This window comes from Mytilus edulis, chromosome 6, assembly GCF_963676685.1.
Source record: "Mytilus edulis chromosome 6, xbMytEdul2.2, whole genome shotgun sequence".
Lineage (NCBI taxonomy): Eukaryota > Metazoa > Mollusca > Bivalvia > Mytilida > Mytilidae > Mytilus > Mytilus edulis.
Genome location: NC_092349.1, coordinates 15,829,067 through 15,849,569, shown reverse-complemented (window position 1 = coordinate 15,849,569; position 20,503 = coordinate 15,829,067). Strand labels below are relative to the sequence as shown.

General features: G+C 31.8%; 2 protein-coding genes across 2 annotated transcripts; both read right to left on the bottom strand.

Moving 5' to 3' along the window:
• Positions 1-465: 465 nt before the first annotated feature.
• Positions 466-2,219, bottom strand: LOC139525998 (von Willebrand factor D and EGF domain-containing protein-like). Its single transcript, XM_071321183.1, has 3 exons — positions 1,993-2,219; positions 1,084-1,253; positions 466-623 (listed from the first exon to the last, which is right to left on the bottom strand). The coding sequence occupies exons 1-3, from the start codon at positions 2,212-2,214 to the stop codon at positions 542-544; spliced, it is 474 nt and encodes a 157-aa protein (XP_071177284.1). The 5' UTR covers positions 2,215-2,219; the 3' UTR covers positions 466-541.
• A 5,269-nt stretch (positions 2,220-7,488) lies between these two features.
• On the bottom strand, positions 7,489-20,017 carry LOC139526227 (von Willebrand factor D and EGF domain-containing protein-like). The gene is made up of 10 exons (XM_071321355.1): positions 20,005-20,017; positions 19,235-19,509; positions 16,960-17,046; positions 15,381-15,755; positions 14,785-14,864; positions 13,421-13,484; positions 12,332-12,520; positions 10,214-10,431; positions 9,258-9,534; positions 7,489-7,656 (listed from the first exon to the last, which is right to left on the bottom strand). Exons 1-10 carry the CDS (start codon positions 20,015-20,017, stop codon positions 7,489-7,491), a joined length of 1,746 nt encoding a protein of 581 aa, XP_071177456.1.
• Positions 20,018-20,503: the final 486 nt, after the last annotated feature.

Below are 20,503 nucleotides of genomic sequence, written 5' to 3'. Positions count from 1 at the left end.
TAACATCGTTTGATAACGTTTCCTTGTGCTGAATTTCTGTTGCACAATCGTGCACTTGCCCGTAATTTACAATGCTAATATTTTTACTTCAATGTTCAATGATGTCGGGCAGCTCATTCCGAAGCATATGACGTGGGAGTATGATCGGAACAGCATAAACAATATATTCATATTTTACCACCGGTGTGTACTCAAAGCGTTTGAAGAACGTCATATTAGAATATATTAATAAAATATATAATAGTATACATGTACACTTACATGAATGTTAGTATAAATCAATTAAGATATCTAGCGATATAATGTTATATGAAGAAAACAAATACACGTAAGTCCAGAGAAGTATTAACATTAGCATAATTAGAATCAAACCAACCCTTAAGCAGTTCATTGTTTTATAGACAAAGAATGATATATATAAAAAAAATATCAAAATATATCAATAATGTTTAGGTTACAAATGATAATACGGCTAGCTAATAATCAATGATCACACTTATTTCTATAGATATATCTAGCTCCGTAAAGTAAAACGGAAATGTTATTGTTTGTATACTGTTTTGCTTGACCCAAATGAAGGACTTTGGTCAGCTGCAGATGGATACGAAGATCCTGTTCTCATTCTAAAAAAAGGATGTTATCACATTAATACTGAATGACTAAGTTGATAAGTTCATATGTCATGCATGTGGAATATTTCTCAATGTTTTGATATCTGTTGACTCTGTGTTCTTTTTATTAACGGTTATCTGCTCTGTTATACTCGAAAATAAGAAGGAGACCTTCTAAAGTACATTTTGCAGATTGTAGTGTTTTACTGAACCAAGTACGGAATATGACACTTGTTATCAATTCATTTAATGTGTTTGAGTTTTTGATTTTGCCATTTACTTAGGAACTTTCCGTTTAAAATTTTCCTCGGAGCTCTGTATTTTGTTATTTTACTTTTCCCCCTAAACTTTGCCATCAACTACCTTTTTGTCTTACTGAAAATCAAAGATATGAAAATTGGACGTATTTACACAAATTGTAGTTGTATCATGTTGACAATAATAACTTATGACCCCTATTTTTGATGTTTACCTGGGTATCAGAACTAATTTAGCAACAAGTAATGCTACAATGCAAATAAAAGCCAATCCTCCCAGCACAGCTCCTATTATCCACAGGTGTTTACTTTCGGAATCAACTTTAGAGGCACACACTTTGCTGCTCAATTCAAAGCATTTTCCATTAACAATACAAATGTTATCCTGAATTGAAAAAAAAACAGTATGACACATTTCATATCGTATGCAAAAACTAAGCAATGTCCCTCTTCATTTTAATTTTATAAACACAAATGTTATTCGAGTGTGTTTCTGTTTTGTAATCTTTTATTGCAATTTCATTATAATTAGCCGCTGTAATTAAAAGCCAATAATTCTTATCTGCAATTTTAATAAAATACTTTTATCGATTGAGATAAGGAGGAAAATCAAGCAATGAACGTTTACACATCCCCAAACAGTTTTTTTTTTATTTTGCCAATTTTGTAGTTTTGGAAACTGCACTGTAATTAGAAAAGACGTTTCGTCATTGATTGGTTGATAAACATGTTTACGACTGGATTGACCTGTATTATTATTTTTGAAATATTCATTAATTCCAGTTAAAACATGGATTTAGAATCTAGATTAACTTGGTTTAATAAATAAAATGAGTTAAAAGAATAGCTTACACAGACATACCATTTAATTATCTGCCGAACATAATTTGAAGGTTTACAATTGAAACTGATCAAATTCAACAGGGACAAAACTGAGCCACCGCTCCCCTATCCCAGACACAGACAAACACACACACGCACGCACGAAAATTCCCAGCTTCTTTGTTAATCATTAAGATTTAAGTAACGATAATTCATTTCCTTTGCGGTGGGGGCATAACGCTAATCTTATATTGCGTTTTTAACTTCCGTCTGTATATAATTGTCTATTTAATAAAACAAACCTTTTGTGAACAGGTAAAACTCCCGTTTTTGAGGAAACAATCTGTGCAGGATGAATCGAAAATTACAACTGGAACTTTGTTGCTGAACATATTTCCATTTGTTGTGACGGAAACAAGAAATCCTGTCGGTTGGGTGATTGCAATGTCGCGACGTCTTCTGTTTGTTCCATGTGGCAGTTGGCATCGAACTTCACCAAAGGAAACAAGCTCTGCGTCAGTCATATGCAGTTTGCTTATGTTTTTATTGGTGTCGTTGTTAACCTGGAATATTTATATTTATAAATGAGCATGATATGAAATAAACATTATATTTATTATTTAACCAATTGCATTGTATTTACTATTTACCATACATCTTCTATTGTATACAAATATTTGGTTTACACAATTCATTGGTTCTCTCAAAACTTAACACAAGCAAACGAATTTTGTCTTAATGGATATATGACTTTCGAACAGCTGTATACTACTGTTGCCTTTATTTGATAATAAATTAGTTTATGTTTATAAAAGAGGGGCGAAAGATACAAGAGAGACATTCAAACTCAAAGATCGGAAATAAACTGACAACGCTATGACTAAAAAAGAAAAAGACAAACAGACAAATAATAGTACATAAGACACAATGTAGAAAACTAAACACTAAGCAAGACGAACCCCACCAAAATCGTGGGTTGATCTCTAATATACTCTAAAAGTATAATTTAGGCAGTTAATGCATGTTAAAAGGCAGGTAACATATATTCTTTTTTTTTTTATATGTTTCTCCATCAGCTACGGTAGTTTTAACAATATTAGGTGACAACAAGCCATACGAGAGGTAATTATTTAACGATTGATAAGAAATCCCGTGCTCGTATTTCCTTTCATGATTTTCTTGATAGAGGACTGCTGCTCACAAGGAAGCTATTAATCAAGAGTTCCAAATGGTGAAGTTGGAATCATTACTAAGTACATTTTACGGACGCCATTACGAGTTCGTTGACCGTTATGGAATAACCGTTTCATCTCATTTCACAGATGATATCGGATATGATCCTTACGTCGTAACTACGACTCTCTTCCCTTTCATGAATGTGACCTACCGAACTAGACAATTTACCGGATTTGTTATAACATGAGCAACACGACGGGTGCCACATGTGGAGCAGGATCTGCTTACCCTTCATGAGCACCTGAGATCACCTTTAGTCTTTGGTGGGGTTTGTGTTGCTTATTCTGTAGTTTCATTTTTAGCCATGGCGTTGTCAATTTATTTTCAATTTATGGGTTTGAGTGTTGCTCTGGTATCTTTCGTCCCTCTTATTTAACGCTCTATATGTTTTATTTAACTGGCATATTTCTCATTTGATAATCACTGCTCATAACTCGGTGTATAAGGTTTCTTTAGCTACCGACATTAAAAACATAATTTTTCTTTGCCAATTACTGTTTTGAATTCAATGTTACATTTCTACCACCTTTTAAAAAATTAAAATTCCTGATAATTAAAATCAATTAAAAATAAAACGTTACGTTTTCGAATATTTCATAAATCATGAGTTCAATCCTCTATAACAAACTAAACGATTATACAGTTTGCTTGATTCCTCCTACCTGCTGTTCTTCGAGACGACATTTAAAACCGGATCCTCTATCAAAGAAATTATCTCCATAAAAGTTTACATAGGAGCACCCGCGGACAGCAGTATCACATACTGTGTCTTCGTCATTTGCTTCAATTGCTGGTGCCTGTTGTGTATCAATTGAACAGTCATCCCCAGTATATCGCGAGAAACATGTGCAGTTACCTAAAACACAATAATCGTACATACATTTGTTAAAAACTTGTTACAAAATATAATATTTCAAATATTCTTTTTCTTATTCACATTTAACAAGGCAATTTATCTTTAAATACATTTTAACCTCTTTTATATTGAGTTTCTATATCAGTATAACTTTTCTAAATTATCGGCATTTCTTTCGTAAACGAAGTGATTCTACATTAGATTCTCTATATACACAAATCTGGGAACGTTCCAAGTTGCCGATCAAGCAGATATACGAAATAGATGTGAACATGAGACAGTGAATTGGTGATCATGGTAAGGATATCCGTATAATCCGAGTATTACTATTTTGTTAGTTATCAAGGACAAATAACATAAAAAAAACCTGCAACGTCGGTCGATACGAATTATGTAACACATTTTAAGCATACATGTGTTCTGCTCTTTGGTCAGGTGGTTGTCTCGTTTACACATTCCCCGTTTCCACAATTTTATTGTAAAAATAGTTTATTTGTTCTAGTCCTGAATATGCAAAATAACATAATTTTGAAAAGATGAATGTCATATTTTAAATTATGATAAAAATCATGAAAAATAATTACCAGAAAAGTGAGAAAAGCTATTTCTCATATACGTAATGCTGAACAAACGTGTAGCATCGAGGTGGTTTCAAATTTAAGACACAAAAATTATGAAAAGTTGATCTATTTTGTTGTTAAATGCATTGTTATAATGTACTTATGACAGTTATTTACCATTTGCACAAGTCCCTCTTTTCACTCCTTCTACTGAACAATCGTTTGGACAATCATTCTCTAAAATCGCCGTTGTCAACAAAGTCGTTGATGTACCATTTGATGTTACAGAATTATTATTTGACCATAAAGTTGTATTCATGCGTACAATGTTGATACAAGATTCTCTCAAAGGTTTATCTACTTGGGTCGACAAAGTCGATGATCCCAAAAACTGAAAAAAGTAGCCATTGTGTCAAACCATATACTGTTTTTATGTGTAATACATTCTTGATAATCCATGAACATATATTTTTTATCATATACCCATGAAAATGAATGCATTTAATTCTAAGACACAATTAAAAAAAATTTCATACAACAATTTATTTCTCTTGAAACTTACATTCAAATTTGCTACACTAAGCTTATCGAAGTTTAACAATCTATTTTGACACGTACGTCTCAATGCATTCTAAATGGCACGAAAACCCATAATATGAGGATATATATGTATGTCATATGACATTTACCATATATCTTCAACTGTACAGTTGAAATTTTCTTAAACATGGTTTAAAGTAGAATTCAAGAAAGTCATAATAGATGGTTGAAATGGTATTTAAGGATGTACACCTCTGAGGAGCCAAACATTTCTAGAATTAAAAATTTTCTAAACCTGATTTTTGGTTTTATATGACTTATGATATAAAAAAATTTGGTGAAGAAAAAATCATATGGTGTTGCGCTTCTTTTTTTTTCTACAGCCCTCTGAAAGTACCTAATTTTGATGATTTTTCCATATTTCACCAATTTTTACCCATTTTTCGGCTATTGTCGTGAAAAAAAACCACAGTTCCACAATTAAACTTTTTTTCCTACTCTCAATAAAGATGAAGGGGACCAATCTGAATAAATTCAACTAAAAAAAAACTATAGGTAGGTGTTAATATAAGAAGGTTTTGTCATATTTTTATGCTTTTTTGTGTCAAATTTACAATGTTTTCAATTTTTGTAAACTTGTAATTTTTCTCTGTTTAAAGAACAAAATCCATATTTTTTTAACCTCCTTGTTATAAATGATTGAAAAAAATACATATCTATGAAATTTGAAAAGAAAAAGTTATATGGGATGTTTATGTTTCTGGTAAATTCATTTTTTTTGTACCCCTCACACATTTTTCTCAAAATTTCACTAAAAAAGACTGACTTGATTAGTAATAAAACTTGAAAATTTCATTACTCAAACACTACTTATTGGAAATACACAATTCTTTCACAGAGTTAAGTTTGATTATGATAATTATCAAATTCATTGCTATTTTCTACTTATGTCACATGTTTTGGAAATAATTCCAGAACGAGATTTCAATGAGACTGAATGAGACTGAAATGCCAGAAGAATACATCCTTAACATCTCTTCTTCTTTTCTAGTTGTGACATGCATAATAATGCAAAATCATCTGCAAAAATGAAGAACAGGAACAAGAATGAAGACAATTTCATGTCCCCGTTTATCCTTCATAACTTATTGTATCAATATTGTAAACCATAGCCGTATTTGGCACAACCTTTTTCAACTTTTGATCCTCGGAGCTGTACAACTTTGTACCCCTTTTTTTGACTTTCGAACTTTTATATCTGAGCGTCACTGGTAAGTCGTGTGTGGACGAGGCGCGTTTTTGCCGATTATTATGTTGTCATTTTAATGTTATATTTAACAATGCCATCAAAGTGCGAGGTTTGGCATGCCACAAAACCAGGTTCAACCCACCATTTTTTTCTTTAAAAATGTCCTGTACCAAGTCAGGGAAATGGCCATTGTTATATCATAGTTCGTTTCTGTGTGTGTAACATTTTGACGTTGTGTTTCCGTTGTGTCGTTTGTTTTCTCCTATATTTGAGTGTGAATTCATATTACTATTAGACGTGTCACGGTACTTTTCTATCCCAAATTCATGAATTTGGTTTTGATGTTATATTGGTTATTCTCATCGAATTTTGTCTAATACTTTGTCCGTTGCTGTGTTTGTTACATTTTAATGTTGTGTCGTTGTTCTACTCTAATATTTAATGCGTTTCCTTGAGTTTTAGTTTGTTACCCCGATTTTGTTTTTTGTTCATAGATTTATGAGTTTTGAACAACGGTATACTACTGTTGCCTTTATTTATTGTATACTTATTGACTTGGTATGAGTGGAATAGTAAGTTTATTGTCCTCGATGTGTAGCCGAGGGAAATAGTTGTATCCGAGGGACAATAAACTTACTATTCCACGAATATCCAGTCAGTTAGTGTTTTGTTATATCGAAAAAGACAACAGACATTAAAAGGCGGTGATAAATCAACTATCGTTATATAAAAAGCCGAAACTCAACTAAAAAGTTTTCATAAATGTTTTGAAATGCTGAAGCTACGTCTTGTACTGATGTCAACTCTAGATACAATAGGTAAAAAGCAACGTCGTCACTCCCGTGGTATTCTAAATTACCCAATCCCCTAGCTGCCTTGGAAATTCCGCGAAATAGAATGACGCTTGCGGTCCAATAGTTTCATCGAGGTCCAATAGTTGGAAAATATTGACCGGTCTAATAGTTCAACATTACAATTTGAAAACAAATAGTCAAAAGATTGTGTACTTATTTTATATAGAAAATGATAACCGAAGTATAATAAAGAATTATATATAAAAAAATTCAGACGCATGCATAAAGTAAAAGAAACAAATTGAGGTTATATACCAGAAAAAGAAGAAAAATATTTGTCAGAGTTTTATCTAAATCGTTAATTAATTTCCCCAAAAATTAAATAAAAGAATAAGATTAAGCTTATTTTTTTTAATGCCGTTTTGTCTAAAGTTATAGTTGTTGTTTTCACATTAAATTGAAGCTGATTTACGCTTTGCATATGTCATATCAAATATAAAAATCAAAGCATAGCATGAATTTCTTATTCGGCTTGACAGTGATAATTTATTTCTGAAATAATATCAAATGAATTTTCTAACCTTTATGTCTTCAGCACACATTTGAATGGCTTGGCTTTCATTGAAATGTACTAGGTCTTTACATTGCTTGTACATTTGAGAATTATGTAGGACAGTACTGCAATGACTTTTAGCTGCTGTTTCATTCCAACCGTTCTTCCATTTATTACTCTATATAATACAAAACATATTGTTTTTAAATAACTCTTAACGAAATCAGTATTGTATAGCAACATTATGTTTCCAGTAAACATTAACGAAATTTAAGAGTGCAATATTTTATGATTTTTCACTAGTGTAAAACAGTTTTTATTTATCGACATCGTCAGTGACAAACTGTTTTTAAAACAGTTTTCAAGGTTTCAAGATTTGAAATAATAGAAAAGGGTTGCTGCATTAAAATTGGTGAATATCATCTTCCAGAGAATATTTATTTCGATAGCAAGGTTGTTCAAAATAAAAGTCTACAGGTGATAATTTTCTTCAATATTTATGGAATTATCATTTTTTTACTTTGTAATGATACACATAATTTGAATGATCAGAAAATTACAGCAGTGCTTATATTTAATCATAAGAATTAAATTTTTTGAATAATTAGTGCAATATAGCAGCATTGTAATTGTTCAACCACTCGCTGAACATCGGAAGCGGGTGACGATGTTCCTACACACAAGAATTATGTTCACCCACATCATTCTTTTGTCGGAAAAGCAATGAACTCGAAAGTGGTCTATTGGATAGATGAAATAAACAAGGTAAATTAAGATAAAAGGTATAAAGAAAGGATGCAATCAAAGTACGCAGATATGTAAAACAAATATTGGTTATGTTATAAATATTCAGTTTCAACTCACTTATACAGAAATGGATTCGTGTTACTTTTGTATTCCTTTTTTTCGTCAATGCATTTCACCTTTTACATTTAGTCGATTTTGGGATTAGAGCTGCTAATGGTTTTTCAATTCGTGATTACTTAGAATTAATTAAGAGACCAAATACAACCTACTTTTATATTGATATAACTCATCCACGAACTTCTAAAAAGACTTTTACGACGGTTTCAACAAGCCGAAAGGAATTGTTGACACTTCAAAACACTTTTTGTTATAGAATTTCGATCGTGTTGCAAAATCTCAATTTGGTGTTTTCTACTTCTGCTCGTTATTTCGTCGTTTTTCATATTTGTCCTATTGATTTTGTTTAAGTAATGATTTCCATAATGTGATATCTGTTGTTTGTTTCCAAAATATGTTGCGTAGAAACATTCTAAACAAGAATGTGTCCAAAGTACACGGATACCCCACTCGCACTATATCCTTTTCCATGTTCCATGGACCGTGAAATTCGGTAATAATCTAACTAGGAATTAAAATTAGAAAGATTATACTATAGAGAACAAATGTACTAACTTTTAAGATGATTGAACTTCAATTTCATCAAAAATTACCTTGACCAAAAACTTTAACCTGAAAGTCCCACTTTCATTTTCTATGTTCAGTGGACCGTGAAATTGGGGTCAAAAGTCTAATTTAGCTTTAAAATTAGAAAGATCATATCATAAGCAACAGGTCTACTAAGTTTCAAGTTGATTGGACTTCAGCTTCATCAAAAACTACCTTGACCAAAAACTTTAACCTGAAGCGGTACGAACGAACAAACGAACAGACGGACGGACGAACGGAGCCACAGACCAGAAAACATAATGCCCCTCTACTATTGTAGGTGGGGCATGAAAATTGTTGAAATTATATAAATACTAATATACATACGTCTGGTGGGGCTGGTTTAAAGATCACAATATCCTCAGGTATGTCTATCTCCATTTCATCATTTGCTTCCCTTCGATGCTTATACTGACATTGTTGTTCCGAATATGTTGGTGCTGTGCAAACCTTGACACTATCATCCCAATTACAATCTGCTGTAGTATCGAGATCGCCATTTGGATTAGGTGTAGAATAATGAATACAAGAGCAGACATATTGTGATCTTTGTAAAACTTCTTTTCGGGCCTGAGCAATAAATAAACTATCAGCCGGGTCAACACTGAAACGTACAATTATGATAATGCGTTACACTTAAAGCGTATGTCTAAAACATGTTCTAAACGAAAAGAAAAATACCAAAAGCTGTTGAACTTTTATCTGTATAATTGTAAGAAGCTGACTGACATTTTAAGTCGTTTGTTCTTTTTATGCTCGTACTTATATTATTCTATCTTTGAAGAAAAATCGGGAGTTAAAAAGCAAGACATTTAACTAGCTAATCTAGGAAGTGGATTTTTGTGTTCATATAAAAGTATTATTGATAAAAATATATATATATGATTCGTCTTCAATTTAGCCTAACATTGTTATATCTTCAAATTTGCGCCTATGACATAGCGGCACATCGCCTGCACCGTTTCAAGACAACTTGACCACCTAGAATACATAAAAATGAAGCTTTCGGTGGTTGATGCCCTTTCTTGTCGATTTTATCTAGGATTTTAACACAGTTCATGGTGTACAGAAGCAAGTAAATGGTGTACCTTTCATATAATATTTATGTAGTCTAGTTGATTGAGATGTCTAGGACACTGCATACAGTGCCGGCGGTGTTGCCACGATCTCAACGAAGCAAGGATACATATTCCGCTGAAGCAAGAATAAAATTTGCTATAACAACAGTTACTACTTCTATGTGAATTGTGTTTTTTTGTCTGATGAATACTAATTGTACTTACTGCCATGACTTCTTGAATTTGTTTTCATTCACGACGCGTCCATTTGGATCTGTGAAATCGTCTTGGGGATTTCTGTTGAACTTTCCACATAGACCACCGGTAAAGTTTTCATCTAATGTGGAAGCAAATATTTGTACATCAATATAGCGTTCAAACATTCCACTATGGGGATAACCACGTACCTTGATTAACACTCTTGCACCTGTCGGCAAATGAACCTATCAACAATACATATGATATATATGTATATGCATAATGTACTAAATGAATGTCTCAAATAAATAACTATTGAATAGTAAAAAATCTTTTGCTGAGTATAATTCTTGTTTAGTGTCAGATACGTGACACCATATTTTGAAACTAACAGATAAATTACTTACGCAACATTCTACAACCAAATATACAGATTTAAACGACCAAATATACAAAGCATAACGGTTTTAAAATTAAAATTTTCTTTCGGTCTAAGTTTTGTAAATATTTCTCCTTGTATATTTGTAAAAGAAAAAAAAAACAATCCTTGATGATTGTTTGTCGTCTTAATTTTAAAACGAGCGAAACATTATCTATTAATCATCAGTACTTTTTTTTATTCATAAGCAAGACTTGGAAGGTTTACTCTAACTATGGTTATATTTTTGTTCAAGTAATTAATGAAATCGACTTGCTAACATTTCTGTGGATCTGCTTTTTTAAAATTTGCAGCACTTTATTTTGGACTAATTAATGTTTTATTGTTTTTATTATTTCTCTTTCCACGGAATATTTAAAACATGTACTGTTTATTTCTAATAAGGCGGTAAGAATATTATTAAGGTTTCTTGTGCAGATATGTGATTTGTCGAAAATATCCGTTGTAATTTGAATATTGTATAAATTTGGCAATATTGATCACAACATTGAAACTCTTAGCAAAAATAAACCATCCATTTTAAAGTTAGTTATTGAACATATATATTATCCAAAAATATGCTCACGGTAAAATATAAATGCAAATATGTTGTTTACATGTATAATGCTGGAAATTTGTTTATGTAATCTTCAGATTTTTGTTATACTATAAGGCGAAGGAGACCAATCTGACAAATTTGACGAAATAACAGGAAACGTATTTATCGAATAACTCTCATAGCTTGATTAGTTGTTCAAAATCTTTCTATTGGATGTCAATCGGACTATCGGTTGAACATGACTTAAATAGGTAAAACACATCTTATTTAAGCCCAAATCACAAAAATAGTATTTATGTTCGAAGAATATAGTAAACTAGGTCATTAACATCAATGGCTATCATCAACTTTAAACGTAAATGTTTATATTCTATTTTAACACTTAGTATGCTACCGATATTGCAGCATTAATAAGTGGATATGTTTTGTGTTTGTATACTTTGTATTTTTTCTACTTTCAAAAAACTGAATGGGAAAGATTTGATGTGTAAAAAAAATTAGTTCGATACCACGAAATCATCAAACATAACCTCTGCCCAATAACATGGGAATTATATTCACGTATGTAAATGTATACCATACGCCCATGTATGTTGAAACTGTACGAACCTCAATGTCACACAAGTCATACAGTAACATTGACCACTGATGTGTATATGTGTGTCATTAGATTTATGCTACACTTCTCTTAATGTTTGTTCATTGTTGCGGTATGACATCAATCATAACATTTATGTTTTTTAGTGGGAGAGGAAACTTTAACTTAATGGTTACGTTTTGTAAATACACAAACCTCGCCACTTTTGGGGAGATATATAATAGTCATTGATATTTATTTGTTTTAACATACTGGTTCCAAGATATGATTTCTTTATTTCATCTCATATAGTCATCCATTGGAAATGTTCCTAATATGAATGCATAAAAATAGCGGCTAAATTTAATTCTGAGAAAAACCCAAAATGAAGAGAGGGAGGGTACAGAAGTTTAAAAACTTTTGAAGGGTCATATGAATGTGGAAAATATATGCTACAATGCTGTTTTGACCTTTGAAAAAAATAGTAATACATCTGAACTTCCCATTCTAGGATTAAATTTTTTACGAAACTTCATAGTGAAGGTGGCACATATATAACAGTAAATGGAGTTCTTATGGTAGATTACCTACCTCAAAATCCTTTCCCTGATTTCTTTCATAAACATCAAGATTAGAGCCATGTATTTTGTCACAAAAAGCCCTTCGATGGCGCCATCTTCTATCACAGCCATATACAATAAATGTATCTGCTCCCGCCTGCACTGCTACTGCACAATTCCAACGTGGTTCTGTTCCATGACTTTTATGAATAACATGCACCTATTAATAGATATTATAGAAAAGGTACAAATAAAAAAAACTGATAATTTATTTTTATCGTCATAATCTGAGTTCTACTTGAATATTCACACACAACATTCGTTTATATAATATAAAAAAAAACTATTTTGAAAATGAGGATTAAGCGGTAATCTAAATAACCTGTATCTATTTCAAACATTATTATTATCTAAATATCTACAGTTGGAAGCAACATATGTGAACAGTACGTTAAATGTAACCTGAGATCGGCCTAGTTTTTGGGGAGTGGGGATAATGTCCTTCTTTCTTTTGTTTTCTATGTTGTGTTAGTTGTACTAATAATTACATTAGATGTATGTTTCATTATGATACTTTATTCTGATTGGCTAACTGCACTTCACGTGTTATTCCGTAAGCAATTGTATTGCTCAATAAAACCTTTCATTCATGATAACACGTGGTCCCACAATAAAGTGCACAGGTGAATTAAAAAAAACAATAATAAAATTCGTGTTTTCATGATAATTGCTAAAAAATTGTAAAATTGTAAAAGCGTTGACCGTGCGCACACTTTTAGTATGAAGCGCTTCCGCGCTTCATACAATATGTACTTCAGTCAACGCTTTTACACCCCAATGATTTTACAAAAAGAAGCATTCAATTCTTAATTGTTTATCTGCCGGTCTTGTGTAAAGCCATGACGTTTTTAGTTTATTTTCGACTTATGACTTTGAATGTCCTTTTGGTATCGTTTGCCTTTCTTGTAACGAAATTTAGAATGGATATTGAAAATTGGTCAAAAAGACAACAACACGATAGTCAAAGACTATCAATGGGTTTTCGACACAGTAAAATAAATCCCGCACCCGGAGGTAGGCTTTAGCAGAATGCCACAAATCGTAACGAGTAATTACTTACTGCAACTGGTTTTTGTAAATGCTTATACAGAACATATTCGCCAGTTTCAAATGTTGTAAAAGACCTTTAAGCAAAAACATGTATTAATTTTAAGCAAAAACATGTATTAGTTTTAAGCAAAAACATGTATCAGTTAATAAGTTTTAAGCAAACACATGTATTAGTTAATTAGTTTAAACACAAATAGGTATTATTTTTAAGCACAAATAGGTATTAGTTTTAAGCACAAATAGATATTAGTTTTAAGCAAAAACTTACATTATGTTTAAACAAAAATATGGAAAAAAATGGATATGACGCCATTTGCAAAATGAGCGGCGGCCTTCTTGAAAAAATGATTTTTTTTAATTTATAATTAGGTCAACCTTTATACCAACTTTATACCAAATTTCATGCTAGTATCACGATTTGCACTATTATTTCCATAATATCTCCCACAATATTAAGTTCTTCTCATATGCGGGATTTTGGAGCGAACGTGCATGGGGATATCGACTCATGGAATATTTGAAAGTTGAAAGTAAAATATATTGACGTCACATTTTCGCCTGACCTAGCATTTCAACAGTTTTTTGTTACCCAGCATTATGACATTCATTCGTTTTATTCAGTTTTTTGTTGGTTAACATAATTGAACAGCAGTTGTAATGGTTCTTTAAGCAGTGACCAACGAGGCTTGAAATTATAAGAAATCTATATGAACACAAGAATTAGAAGAAAGAATATTTAACACTTGTGCAAGACATCTATAAAGATAGCTGAAAAAGACTGTTGCAAAATACATGGCTTAATAAGACGAAACAAATGCCACTTATGAAATCCTGTTTGAATTATTGACTTTAAAAGGTTTATATAGTAGACCTATTTAAAGTAACTTTAAACTGTCACATGATGACCCAATGTGTTTGAGATATAACGTAAGTCAGAATATGAGGCTGAATCATTGTAAACATATCTTATGCATTTCACCGGAGATGCACTTCTGTTAACCGAGAGTAACAAGTTTCATGATTTGATATTTTTGTGTTTACGATCAATGTAACATTTAAAGGTGTGGTCAAGAAAACAACAGTATATAGCTGTTTTGAGGATTCACTTTCATGAAAAACTTTTTTTTTAGATTATTCGGTTATGTGTTCCAGCATAGATCCACAAAATTATAAGTACAGGAAATGTGCTTTTTTAAATTGAAGAAATTGTATGCAATGATAAATACTCCATCAAAATTGAAATCAAAATACAGTATATAATTTAGAGCTTCAAGACGAAATACATAAGCGAGCCACAGGAATCAAAGTATTAAATCAGTAAAACTGGATTTAGTTAGTTTCCGACAGAAGATTAATAAGTATCATATAACTTACTTGTGATCAAATGTAGTAATATGAGGATCAGTAACAGATGTGCACGTAGCTGGAACAAATTTCTTTCCTCTAATTTTAATCTTGAAATACAAAGTGATATGCATGGTGGAAGTGATTTTATAAAACATATGAAGAACGTCATTATGCTGATTACATGAATTGCGTTTATGATAATGACACTCATAAATTCAGTTCTGTTTTTCCCTTCATAGAAAAGAGATATGCGTCAAAGTTGTCTATTTGACACATTCCTCATTTCCTTTTCAATTTTGTTTTGAAAATACATTTTTATATACAAAATGCACTTATTTTTGAATAGAATATATAAATAACAAAGGTCTCGTCAAACTATGATACATTTAAATGAAAGGACAAATACATATGAGAATATCTGCACTCTTTCAGATAATTCAAATTATATTTTTGAAGATTTGGATTCAAACTTTAACTTTACAGTTGATACTTAACGGTAAAAGCATTTTTTATATTCTTTTCACCGGATAAACCAAGTTAAATAAATTTAAGAAAATAAACAATGAGTGCCAATGAGATAACCCTCCATCCAAGTCACAATATAAATATTCTATATTACTCACTTTAATATCTGGAAGAGTATAACCATACCAAAGATCATCACTTTTTACTCCAATAGACCTCAACTTAACAATGGCAGTATATTCGTCACGAATTTGTTGCTCTGATTTTGTTGGAAGGGTTAATAGCTGAAACGTACTCCATGTTCTTGCATTGAAATCAACACCACACAATCGGGAAGCATGTGTCCGTGTTTTGGTCTTGCAGAACTGATCATGGCTAGTGATTGCAGTCTCGGCTTTATAATCTAACATTTCGAATCGAATAAAGCAATCTAATTTCCTATTTTTTACATCCAAACATGTTATTGGAACAGTGGAACGAATTTGAACATATGCAGTTTCGCCAGCATTTACTGTTAATGTTGATGTGTTTACCTGCAAAAAAATCGAATTTATTGTTAAAAGTTTCGAAACTTCGATACTAGCGTGAAATTAAAGAATCAGTGTTGTTAAAATAATTTATTTGTGAAAGTGCGCTTTGGAGGCACATAGTTCATAAATTATGCTAATGATTTGTTGTTTGGAATGATAGAATGACGAAATCCTGTGAAATAAAGAATCGATTTCCTCAAACAGTGCTCTGATTTCTTTACACTTTTTGTTTCTGCTAATTTATCTACTTACGTAAAAAAAAATCCATCTTTTTGCCAATAAGCGTATTATAAAATATGAATCGTCGTTTGTTGAATTATACGTATACTGCGGCATATATATATAAAATGGCAGAAAAATAGCAAACAACATATCTTATAGTTATGATACAATACACTACAAACTATGGAATATGAAAAGCAAGTCTAAAGCGTTCATCACCCTAAACAAATAATCTTGACGTTATACAATTATCACGAATCCAACACGTTAGTATTTTTTTCAATATAGATGTTTTGGAGGATGTATACATTTCTTAACACTGTTATAGTCATGAACTGAAGACTGAGTTACAGGAAACCAGTAATGGTAGGAACTCACTCTAGGGTTTTTATTAATGTCCATCTGGAACGCTTTCCTTAACTTTCGGATCTTAAAACTTTCTCGAGCAAGTCTGTCGGCCCTTGACCAACCCTCGTTGTGGTCTATGATAGTGATGGTGAGTTGTTTGATATCCATATGCACAAGATTCTTATACTTATGACCGCTTTTTATTGCATAAGTGGTATGCACAGGGAGTATTTACCTATCCGTAGCACGTTAGTGTATCTGTATTTGTTTAGTTTTATTAAAGGTAAAATCTATAAGAGTTAAAAAAAAAAACGAATTCTTAATCGAATACTTATTAACATAAACATAGACCGATCCCGTTTCTAGTTTAGAAGACTGTACCAATATATAAAAGGGGTGAAAGGGACACATTGTGTTGCCCTAATGTTTAGTTTGTATATTTAATAAAATTCTTATATACTTGATTAAGTCGCAGTACTAACTAATACAGGTAACGCTTTCAAGACTATGATCATGATTAAAAACAACAACTATGCATGGTCATAATCAGAATACTTTCCCTGATCCCATATTGATAAAAATTTCGTTTATAGAATCTGTGAAACAAAGCTGATGCATTTTCGTGTGATAGCCTTACCATTATCCCAGCATAGAACTCTTTACTTTCTATGAACATCGTTGGCACGGAATTTGGAAGTGCACGCGCTCTTACTGAACATTTGAGCTGAAAGCAAACAAACAATATTTTTATATATATCAGTAATACTTCAAACAAAAGGCAAACAATTTTTAAGCTAACCTGAACAATTAAGATGCAAGAACAGAACGGAAACAATCACGCGGAAAATTATATAAACATACAAAAATAAAATAAACTGCATTGAAGACCCGATGATGACCTTCTGCTGTTGTCTGTTCTATGGTCGGGTTGTTGTCTCTTTGACACATTCCCCATTTCCATTCTCAATTCTATTAGGGAAAAAAAAAAACATTAAAGTTTTCTGACTAAAATGTTCATGCCAATTATGTCGCTGCAATATTCGAATCATTGCGTTTCAAAGCGGTTTTCTATAAGGAGTCCCATTTATTAAAGAAGATGGATATCGGATTTCAGAATCTCCAGGTGTTCATCAAACAACTTCGTATACGGTATTTTCAGTCTTTGATATAGTTTTGAAATTAATATTTATTTTTCTTTAAAGATTTGACTGGCATATTCCGCTATTTCTTACCACTTGATGATTGACGGATCTGTATTAATATAATCATATATGACCACACACAGAACATATATATGTTAGGGTTTATATAATATATATAAAATGTGTGCTCGGACTCCTATCCTTCATTATCAAGAATAAAATGCTTCAAACATCAAGGCAAACATTAATTGTTTAGAGGTGGAGCACTGCATACACACATTGATTCTTAAGAGAAACAAAAGTGTCTAAACATACAAATGATGCAAGCATATTTTGAATTGAATCAAACATCAAATGAATGTACAACGGCTGTCTTATTCCTAACCTTAAAGCAGGCAGTTTCTGATGTAGAAGATGGTGTATTGAACCTGGTTTTATAGCGCTAAACCTCTCGCTTGTATGACAGTCGCATCCAATTCCATAATATTGACAACGATGAGTGAACAAAACAGACACAATAGGTAAAAATGTCAAAAAAACTCAATCAGAACAGATATAAACAAATATTTTACAAGAGAGCACAAAAAAGCATACATTCATTGCTTACTTATTTTTGTATTTTACTCATGTATGTTAAATCAACCCATAAAGGATTGAAATATATTAAGTCCTGACACACAATGGCTAAATAAACATCAACACTGAGGTAGAATCGCGAATTTGACGTGTTAAAATCAGAATGTAAACGTCACACAGGTAGAGATAAAATAATTTTGTCGTTCAAAGTATGCAAAAAATATAATACAACAGTAATGTAATAGCGGGATGTTTAAAAGTACAGAGCCACGTCATATGTACCAAAGAAACACAAAAAGTCACACGAACAAAGCACACTAGCAAACATGAAAGATAAGGCAAACAACACATAAGTACAGAATCACGTCAAATATATATCGCCAAAAACAGACCAAACAATAAAAGTAATATTATTAGAGACAAACAAAAAACAATATAACACGTTATTAAGATGAGGAACAACGTCAGCACGCATAATATATACACCTAGACCATCATGTCTTATTTGGGAAGTTGATACGGAATATATATCCACAAGGTCTTGGTACCTTCCGATGAACTTTATTACTAGTAAATAAAAAAGGGCGAGACGTTCTTTGACATACCCTTGGTTGATCAACTTTCTGCTCAGATACTGGTGACGTTTTACAAAGTCTAAGTGGGAGCTGCAAGCCCTTGAATACCGATAGAAAAAATTGCAGGTGGAGTTGGTATATTGCTTCTAGGTGGGGGGAATTGATAATTTCAAAATTAAAACAGTTTTGGTTGTCATAGATTCTGGTACTGAGATGACCGCTTATGTCAAATTCGAGGTGTAAGTCTAAAAATGTAGCGGAGGAAGCCGTGTCTATTGTTTCTTTAATTTTTAGTTATGGAGGATATTACAAGAACCCTATCAGCAAAGTTTTGACTGTTAATGGAAAGAACATCATCAATATATCTAAAAGTGAAATTGAATAATCATTCTGCGTTTGATTTTAAAATAGTTAAAAATAGCTCGGACAAGGTGATTTTCAAATTTTGTTATAAATGAAAATAAGAATGTTCGGAACACATAAGGATACACGATGAGATTGATTTTGCTACCTTTCATAAATTCAATAATATCACCTGAAAACATATAATTCTTACACCATTTCGTCTGTGAGAATGTTTTGTTACTGTATATTTTCGAAATTTTAATTTCTAAATTACCTTGAATCCCATCTGTTGCTTTTCACGTTTTAAATCATTTGCTGTCAGAACTGCCGTTCTTTCAAAATCGTCTTCTTTTATATTCTTTGTAATTGGAAAAATCGTCTTGCCATTTAAATCCCACTTCAGATCAAAGACATTGCCTTTGTTGGCGACTGGAATTGTAACATTGCACTTAAATTTTAGCATGTGATCATCTTTATAAGCTACAGCAACATCGTGTACTGGCTCAATGGGCGTAACCACGGGAACAACACTAAATGTTATGGAGATGTCTGTAAAACAAGGGAAGATGCAATTGCAACATTTGAATTCAACGTAATGATAGATGATTTTTTTTTATATATCTGTCCATTGAATTGCAATATTAAAGAGGCTATATGTATACAAATTGATAAAAAAAAAATCATTTTGTGTTTAATTTTGTAAACATTTTTCTTATTGATTTAAATTCTGATAATTAACAAATTAAATCCGATTGCTATGTGTCTTTTTTGACATTTAACAAACTATGATAGAACTAGATTTTAGTTATTGAAACGAAATAAGGAAGAAGGCATCAAATGGGTGTGGGTTAATTCTTTCTTGAAGCAAAATACGGTTAAAACGACGTTTAAACATAACGCAGGGTGACAGTAAATAAACGATATTTAAATTTCGTTGGTCGATTCAAGATTCAGAGACGCATCACGGTACCAAACACATTTTAAAAATCATAAATTAGACGACGATTCTGGTATCTCAAGATCTGTAGTTTAAAACCAACCCACCAATATCAAACATTTTAAGTCGACTGTATTAAGAAAAAAATTAAATTACAGAAATAATAAACTCCAAGGAAAAACCGAATCGGAAAGTCCCATATCAAATGGCAAAATCAAAAGCTCACACTGTTTGAATGAATGAAACACAACTGCAAGGGCTGGTGAAAACGATGAGTTATAGAAGATGTTATAGCGAGTTAAACCTCTCATTTGTAGTACAGTTGTTTATAGTTCAGATAAATAGCTTAACAATTGGAGGAACACTATATACGGTATCCGACAGGCTTAACTAAATAAACACACAGATACGTACAGACATGTTTTAAAATAAAACTAAGACAAAGCAATCATGTCGCTAGTAAGTGTAGATGAATGTAGCACATTATGTTGATAAAGTCCAATTTGTCTTTTGATTGATAGTTTGTTAGGGATATACAAGCAAATGTAACAGTCTAAAACATAATGGCTATACATTTGTTTTTACTTACTTTGGCAATTAGGTTCA